The sequence below is a fragment of the Centruroides sculpturatus genome, unplaced genomic scaffold (genome assembly GCF_000671375.1).
Source record: "Centruroides sculpturatus isolate CEXI.00-Female unplaced genomic scaffold, Cexi_2.0 scaffold104, whole genome shotgun sequence".
In the NCBI taxonomy this organism is placed as follows: domain Eukaryota; kingdom Metazoa; phylum Arthropoda; class Arachnida; order Scorpiones; family Buthidae; genus Centruroides; species Centruroides sculpturatus.
The window spans coordinates 1021455-1031088 of record NW_019384379.1 but is presented as its reverse complement, the minus strand read 5'-3'; the positions used below and the strand labels follow the sequence as shown (position 1 = coordinate 1031088).

General features: G+C 24.8%; 1 protein-coding gene across 2 annotated transcripts; it reads left to right on the top strand.

Annotated features, from left to right (window-relative positions):
- The first annotated feature begins 2279 nt into the window (after positions 1-2279).
- On the top strand, positions 2280-9037 carry LOC111617858 (formin-binding protein 4-like). Of its 2 annotated transcripts, none has more exons than XM_023359184.1 (4): positions 2280-2436; positions 6063-6304; positions 7229-7788; positions 7856-9037. In XM_023359184.1, the coding sequence occupies exons 1-4, from the start codon at positions 2396-2398 to the stop codon at positions 7973-7975; spliced, it is 963 nt and encodes a 320-aa protein (XP_023214952.1). In that variant the 5' UTR covers positions 2280-2395; the 3' UTR covers positions 7976-9037. The 2 variants fall into 2 exon arrangements, with proteins under 2 accessions (XP_023214952.1, XP_023214953.1); XM_023359185.1 differs by lacking the exon at positions 2280-2436 and adding an exon at positions 3253-3759 and having other exon boundaries at positions 7856-9036.
- The last annotated feature ends 597 nt before the right edge of the window (positions 9038-9634 follow it).

Below are 9634 nucleotides of genomic sequence, written 5' to 3'. Positions count from 1 at the left end.
ATTATATATTCAATATCTGTAAAATTCAATAGTTATAAATTAATTTTGATATTAGTGTTTCTTAAATAAAATAATTAAAATTGTCATGTATTAAATTAAAGAATATATTTTTATAATAGTGTAAATATTTAAAAGTCTCACTGAAAATGCATAAGTTCTCCATGAAAAGATTATTATAATAAACACAATATTAATATTAATGCTTCTAGTCCACAACTTTAATTTAGATTGAACTAGTTTGCCTAATAAATAGGGTTGTAATAAATTGGAGGGTTTATCACATCAGATGATAAAGATAAGCTCTCCAATTTATTACAACCTATTTATTACCCTAACTAATTCAATCTAAATAATAAACACAACTAATTTTTCTGAAAAATAAATAATGCATTTTTAAATAATGAGAATTTTGTCAAATTTAGTTTTGTAAGAAATATTTAAATAGAAGAACTAGAAAAAACAAAAATCGTTGCATTTATGCGTTTATTTATGCAGTTTGAAGAAAAAAAATTTATTGTTAGAAGCAACCAATCCTTTCAATTTTTTTATTATAAAATTTCAATTCATTTTTATGCTTTTTTGATTTTCTTTATAGATTAATGTTTCTTATAAATATAATAACAGAATTGGTCATTTTTTTAAATGTTAAAATAAATATTAATTATTATTAATTTTTTGGAAAGTTCAACTTGATTGCTGTAAAATTTCTACATAGAAAAAAGTCACATACAGAAATACTGAAAATAGTCTTCCTTTTTTGTAAATAATAATTAAACTGAATAATAACAATTTTCTGTTTAAATATCAATGAGATAGTAAAATAATTTTTTATAACATAGGAAAATATTTTGTTAATGTATTTTGTTAATAATTTATATATAATATGTAAATTTATAAATCAGTCAATTATAGATTTAAGTTATTAGTTATTAATACAATTTTATTTATATTGTATCTGCAAATTAAAAATAAAGAAGTAACTTTAAGGAAACGAATGATGATTAATTACCATAATTTATTAGAAAGTTTTCACATAAAATCTATTTTATCATATAATTGATTTTTTTGTCACAGTTCATACATTTTATCAATATGTATATCATATTGCTTTTTATATTGTTAACCATCAAAATTTCTTTAAAGAATGATTGTGTAATATGTTAAAATAACAGAGTTATGTTTAAATATCATTAAAAATTACATTATTGATAGAAAGAAAAATAGTATTTTAATTGAATATTTACATTTACAATTTAAGATATTATTTGCTAGGGGTTCCCAACCTACACTAGTTTTAATTATTTTTCTTATCCCTTTTATTATAATTCAAAAAAGTGAACTAAAATGATATTTCCGTTCTGAATAAATTCAACATTTTTAATTATAAATAAATAAATTAACTCTCATTTGATACTATTTATTCGATTTTATTGGATCATACTTTCCTAAGCAGCAAAATCAACAAAGGGATCTTTAAACTACAAAGCAGCCTACATCTTACAAAGGTAAGATCAATTCTATATTAAAATAGGTTGGGAACCACTACTGTAGGAAATATATAACAATAAATCTTCAACAAAATATTTGCCAAAAATAAAAATTAGCATATAAATTATAATTAAAACTTAGTGTAAATTTAGAAATACCAATAAAGAGGTAAGAAATTATTTCATATATAATGTTCATTATCTGTGTTTTCTTAAAATTTTATTTAACAATTAAAAGTTAATTTCAGGTATGTATAATTTGTTTTACATTAAAATTCTGACATTTATTTTATTATTTATTCCTCTCCTCTGCCTTATCCCGTTCCTACAGGCAACACAAAAGGTACTTTTATGTTAATGAAAGGACTGGACGTACACAATGGGAATACCCGCAGACAGTTGGAGATCAAATGCATTCTGAAGCCATTTCAGAAAGTTCAGTTTCTAATGGTTTAAATGTTGCTGAAAGGAAAAATACTCAATTACCACAACATTCTTTAGTTTCTTCATCTGTATCAGAAGCAACAGCACCACNACACAATGGAAATACCCGCAGACAGTTGGAGATCAAATGCATTCTGAAGCCATTTCAGAAAGTTCAGTTTCTAATGGTTTAAATGTTGCTGAAAGGAAAAATACTCAATTACCACAACATTCTTTAGTTTCTTCATCTGTATCAGAAGCAACAGCACCACGTATATATATATATATGTTAATTAACTATCTTATTTTATGTATATATTTAAAAAATATATCACAAAAATAAATTTAAGTTTTCTCTTATTGCTTCTAAAAGTAAATATTGTATATTTCAGACAAGGTTTACTGATTGGAAAGAAAATGCTTTGTCATCTTCCTATTTTCTAAATAAGCTGCAAGACGTACAAGATTTCTTGAGACAGTATGAAATGAATGCAATGCCATCTGGTTGGATCTGTGATTGGGACAGGTACGGACTTTATACGTGTGTGTTACATCTTTGTACGAGTGTCATCTTTTATGGAGATGATACTCTAAAAAACTATATGCTGTGTCATTTTGTAGCAAAGTTAAAAACAGCTTTGCTACTAAGGATATTATATCCTTTGAACAATGAAGAAAACCAGCAAATTGTTTTAATGATTTACATTCTTGTAAACTGCAACTACTATTTTCAGAGTATTAAGGTGGTAAAGGTATTAAAAGACATTTATAATTTAAAACAAATTTTAAACACCAGTAATAATTATATAAATATTAATTTAAAAAATATATAGTAGAAATTAATGCTTTCATTAACAAAGAATTACCAATCACTTGCCAGTAAATAAATACAATTTTAGTTGGCAAGTTTATAAAAAAAAAAAAAAAAAAGAAAGAAAAAAAAAAAATTTTGCTGAAATCTATATAGATTTAAGTGTAAGAACATAATACAGTAATTAGTTGGTGTGAGTATGAAACCAACGGTACATGTTGAGGATTGACTGCTTGCCCCTCCTGCTGCAGAAGTTGAAGACATCCATTGGCAGGGAGTCCTGAGGTAGGACAGATATCTCTTTATCTTATATGTTTGTTTTATGTTTTTTTTTATTTTTAAACTTTTGTTCTTAAATTCTTAAATGCAATATTAAAATTTTTTTAATCAAGATAATTCATAAAACTGAATAAGCAATCAAGTTTTTGTATTTTTGAGGTTTAAAACTTAAATACAAGTAGAGTTTAAATGTGTATTTATGGATTCTAAAATTTGATATTTTCTCATTTAATGACTTATTTATCNTGATACTCTAAAAAACTATATGCTGTGTCATTTTGTAGCAAAGTTAAAAACAGCTTTGCTACTAAGGATATTATATCCTTTGAACAATGAAGAAAACCAGCAAATTGTTTTAATGATTTACATTCTTGTAAACTGCAACTACTATTTTCAGAGTATTAAGGTGGTAAAGGTATTAAAAGACATTTATAATTTAAAACAAATTTTAAACACCAGTAATAATTATATAAATATTAATTTAAAAAATATATAGTAGAAATTAATGCTTTCATTAACAAAGAATTACCAATCACTTGCCAGTAAATAAATACAATTTTAGTTGGCAAGTTTATAAAAAAAAAAAAAAAAAAGAAAGAAAAACAAAAAATTTTGCTGAAATCTATATAGATTTAAGTGTAAGAACATAATACAGTAATTAGTTGGTGTGAGTATGAAACCAACGGTACATGTTGAGGATTGACTGCTTGCCCCTCCTGCTGCAGAAGTTGAAGACATCCATTGGCAGGGAGTCCTGAGGTAGGACAGATATCTCTTTATCTTATATGTTTGTTTTATGTTTTTTTTTATTTTTAAACTTTTGTTCTTAAATTCTTAAATGCAATATTAAAATTTTTTTAATCAAGATAATTCATAAAACTGAATAAGCAATCAAGTTTTTGTATTTTTGAGGTTTAAAACTTAAATACAAGTAGAGTTTAAATGTGTATTTATGGATTCTAAAATTTGATATTTTCTCATTTAATGACTTATTTATCATTAATATAATAAAACTTAATATAGTTAGGCTATAATAAAAAATTTAGAATAATGTTTTATGTGCACAAAACATGGACAAAATATATGTATATTATCAAATTTAAATATTAAAAGTTAAAAGTAATTTTATTTAATTCTATTAGATGTACAATAAAAATTTTTTCTCTCTAATGTAATCTAAAAATTTCTTATAAGTCTAAAATTTAATTATAGCTTTTTTTAATTATAAAGGACTAAACATTTTTATTATATATTCAATATCTGTAAAATTCAATAGTTATAAATTAATTTTGATATTAGTGTTTCTTAAATAAAATAATTAAAATTGTCATGTATTAAATTAAAGAATATATTTTTATAATAGTGTAAATATTTAAAAGTCTCACTGAAAATGCATAAGTTCTCCATGAAAAGATTATTATAATAAACACAATATTAATATTAATGCTTCTAGTCCACAACTTTAATTTAGATTGAACTAGTTTGCCTAATAAATAGGGTTGTAATAAATTGGAGGGTTTATCACATCAGATGATAAAGATAAGCTCTCCAATTTATTACAACCTATTTATTACCCTAACTAATTCAATCTAAATAATAAACACAACTAATTTTTCTGAAAAATAAATAATGCATTTTTAAATAATGAGAATTTTGTCAAATTTAGTTTTGTAAGAAATATTTAAATAGAAGAACTAGAAAAAACAAAAATCGTTGCATTTATGCGTTTATTTATGCAGTTTGAAGAAAAAAAATTTATTGTTAGAAGCAACCAATCCTTTCAATTTTTTTATTATAAAATTTCAATTCATTTTTATGCTTTTTTGATTTTCTTTATAGATTAATGTTTCTTATAAATATAATAACAGAATTGGTCATTTTTTTAAATGTTAAAATAAATATTAATTATTATTAATTTTTTGGAAAGTTCAACTTGATTGCTGTAAAATTTCTACATAGAAAAAAGTCACATACAGAAATACTGAAAATAGTCTTCCTTTTTTGTAAATAATAATTAAACTGAATAATAACAATTTTCTGTTTAAATATCAATGAGATAGTAAAATAATTTTTTATAACATAGGAAAATATTTTGTTAATGTATTTTGTTAATAATTTATATATAATATGTAAATTTATAAATCAGTCAATTATAGATTTAAGTTATTAGTTATTAATACAATTTTATTTATATTGTATCTGCAAATTAAAAATAAAGAAGTAACTTTAAGGAAACGAATGATGATTAATTACCATAATTTATTAGAAAGTTTTCACATAAAATCTATTTTATCATATAATTGATTTTTTTGTCACAGTTCATACATTTTATCAATATGTATATCATATTGCTTTTTATATTGTTAACCATCAAAATTTCTTTAAAGAATGATTGTGTAATATGTTAAAATAACAGAGTTATGTTTAAATATCATTAAAAATTACATTATTGATAGAAAGAAAAATAGTATTTTAATTGAATATTTACATTTACAATTTAAGATATTATTTGCTAGGGGTTCCCAACCTACACTAGTTTTAATTATTTTTCTTATCCCTTTTATTATAATTCAAAAAAGTGAACTAAAATGATATTTCCGTTCTGAATAAATTCAACATTTTTAATTATAAATAAATAAATTAACTCTCATTTGATACTATTTATTCGATTTTATTGGATCATACTTTCCTAAGCAGCAAAATCAACAAAGGGATCTTTAAACTACAAAGCAGCCTACATCTTACAAAGGTAAGATCAATTCTATATTAAAATAGGTTGGGAACCACTACTGTAGGAAATATATAACAATAAATCTTCAACAAAATATTTGCCAAAAATAAAAATTAGCATATAAATTATAATTAAAACTTAGTGTAAATTTAGAAATACCAATAAAGAGGTAAGAAATTATTTCATATATAATGTTCATTATCTGTGTTTTCTTAAAATTTTATTTAACAATTAAAAGTTAATTTCAGGTATGTATAATTTGTTTTACATTAAAATTCTGACATTTATTTTATTATTTATTCCTCTCCTCTGCCTTATCCCGTTCCTACAGGCAACACAAAAGGTACTTTTATGTTAATGAAAGGACTGGACGTACACAATGGGAATACCCGCAGACAGTTGGAGATCAAATGCATTCTGAAGCCATTTCAGAAAGTTCAGTTTCTAATGGTTTAAATGTTGCTGAAAGGAAAAATACTCAATTACCACAACATTCTTTAGTTTCTTCATCTGTATCAGAAGCAACAGCACCACAAATTGCATCTGTTCCTTCAGTATACGCATCTAATACAGGTACAGCACTTTTCAATTATTTTATCCTTTTTTAAGTTTAATGATTTTATAATTATTAATGAGTAAGTTTTAATTAAATAAAAATACTTAATATTTTTATTTTGTTGATATGTAGCAACAGAAAAATTATTTTGATACAGTCAGTGTTTAATTAAGCATTAATTAAAGCAATTAATCCCAGATATTCATTTATCAAAAAATAAATATTTTATTGAATTCTATATTCAGATATCTAAACTCTACACATTAAAAGAATTGAAATTGATTACTCTAAAATCAGTCAAAGAACTTTACTCAGGAATTAAATGTGTGATTATTTTTTGTTTTTTAAAGATTTGTGCTTAGTCATTTTCTCACTATATATGGCTTTGTGATATAAATTTTATAATAAAAGATTTATCATATACTCTCTCTAAAAATGAAACTGGTTAAAAGTTTGTTTTGAATTATATATGTCATTTGTTTGTAATTCATTTATTTATTCTATATTAAAATGTAGCTATATCTAATATATCTTGGTCAGTAAATAATTGGTTAATTAGCACACTATAAGCAGAAAACTTTAATTGCTTGTAAATGTAAATTATAATTCACATGTTAGCCAGATATTTTCTCTGATTTCAGAATTTCAGAGAGAATATTTGGCTATCATGTGAACTATTATTTATGTTTACAAGCAATTGTGGCAAATCAATGGTATGAATGTCAATTCATTCATTGGTATCATGATTTATCATTAACTATATAGATGCTTTTTTTCAAATAGATGAATATTAGATCCAGAATTATCAAAAAACATATTATATTAACACAATATTTAAATGTATTATTTTTTTAATCTCTTATAAAATTAAATGTGGCACATTTAATTTTATAAGACTAATACTTGAAAAATAGCTTGATAAATATATTTGAAAATTTCAGGATATCAAGCAGAAACAACATGGAGCAGTAGAGTAGCTAGTCATGAAACAGAATCACCACCACCTTCCCCACCAGGTGTTGATAAACCTCTTCAACCTCCATTACCTCCTCTTCCTCCTTTACCACCACCAAACAGTCCACCACCACCACCACCAGACAGCACAGAATTAGAAGATGGAGAAATTGCAGATGTGGAAATGGAAATTGACTCTGATGACCAATGTGATGAACAAACCATATCAACATCACTACAAATTCCTAATGAATTAAAAATTGATTCACAGCTATCTTATCAATCTTCACCTTCATCATCAATGTCTGTGATTCCTACAAGTGTAACAGATAATGCAATTATAATCAAGCCTCCAAATTCTTCAATATCTTCAAATGAAGATAAAGTGATAAATCATTATTTAATAACTTCTGTGAATTATCCACATTCTTCAGTCTGTCAATCCACATTTGAATGTGCATCAAATAAAATTCATGATTCTATATCAGTAAACAGTACAGAAGTATCAAACACATCTGTTCTTCCACCAAAGAAAGAAAGGAAAAAGGTAAGTTGTGAATTTATCTAGTTAAGTTAGTCAATTGATTTTATAAATAATATATTTTCTACTGTAGTGTAAATTATCTTCTGGTTTGACATTAAAGATGAAGAACATTCCATCTCTAGTTCAGAAATGGCAAAAAATTAAAGAACAGCAAGAAAAAGATTCGGGGAATTCTGGAATTCCAATTTAACAAATAGTTTTTGTTTAAATACAATATATTCATTTTGCATATAAATATTACATCAAAAGAAACTTGACATAGAATGTAACATTTTTTGTAAAAGATTAAAATTTAAACTGAATTTAACTATGCATTTGTATCATTCAAAATTTAATATTCATATATATGGTATGTAAAATAAACTATTAAAATATGATCATTTCATCTCTTTGTGTGTTATAAATTCTTAATAGTACATGAAAATACAATAAGTAAATTTTTCAATTACTATAATTTCTTGCAGATCACCTACACCAGCATATACCCTACAAAAATTGCTATAATGGAAATAAAACCTTCAAATAATTTGCACAACTGTATATCCTACACTTTCAGCAGCCACATTGGCTGTATATACTTCAGAAATTATTATCTCAAACATTATTTTCACTTATCTTTCATTTTATTTCCATTAGCAGTTCATTTAAGTGTAATTTAAGTAAGTGACACTGGAAAAAACACACAATATTTACAATGGAACCATCTAAATTGCATTGAATATTGAAAGACAAATGATCATCAAACAACAAATAACTTTTCTTATTGTTTAACTTTTGTTTTACTTGTCAAATAATATTAGTTAAATGCATATTAAAATAATAAATGCTAAAATAACTAGAAAAATTAATATGATACAGATATGGAGATCCAATCATTCAGCTGCTGTTAACTATAAAGAACTAGAATAGAATGAAATTAACAATAAGCTTATAAATAATTCTGTAAGAGTTATTATTTATATGAGGGAAATTACTGAAACTTATCAACTTTCAAGATACAGATTCAAATAGGAGTGTCTAATAATAGCAAGTATAAATTAACATACAGAAAATGAATGGGGGAGAACTAAAGGTGAGGTATATATGCCTTTGATGGTTTCAGAAAGATCATAATGACAAATAAATATGTCTGCAACGTGCAATGGTTTCTTTCACATTTTTTAATGATCATCTTAATAAAAATACAGTCGACCCCCCTATAACACGATAGATACGTTCTGTTCTTTATGAAATTGATGTTCTAAGAGTCCTTGAATACGTGAGCCAATCACAGCCCGGCACTTTTGCAGTGGACTACGACTGTTTGAAAGGTTTTCTTCCATAAAATTAATCAATACTAGACTCATTTGACTCAACATTTCCAAAATACGTATAATTTTTTGGGAATAATCCATATAAACTATGCTATAAACAAAAAATCGTAGGATTACTTACCGAGCGTGCACCGTTCGACGACGCCATTGCTTAAGCTTGTTTTCGCCATGGAGCATGTCATCGAATGGTGCTCGCGTGCTTCCTGATAAATTATTTTTTTGCGAAAAATTCACTGAACTTTGGAGACATCATTAATATAAATATAATTTATATTAATGATGTCTTATATTTATGATGTCTTGATATATTATTTAACGTCCATAATTTTTATGGACGTTAAATAATAAATGGTTTTTAGTAGGTTCATCATTTAGTAGGTCCGCTGCTCGTTTAAACTCAACGGTTTGTGCAATATCCGCTATTGGTCTAGGTTCGACCAATCCTGTCGCAACACAAGTCGGCGATGATGTTTTACCAAATTATATGAGTTTTTTTTAGCGTGTTTGTACGAATACAGTTGCAATTTTTTTGCCGT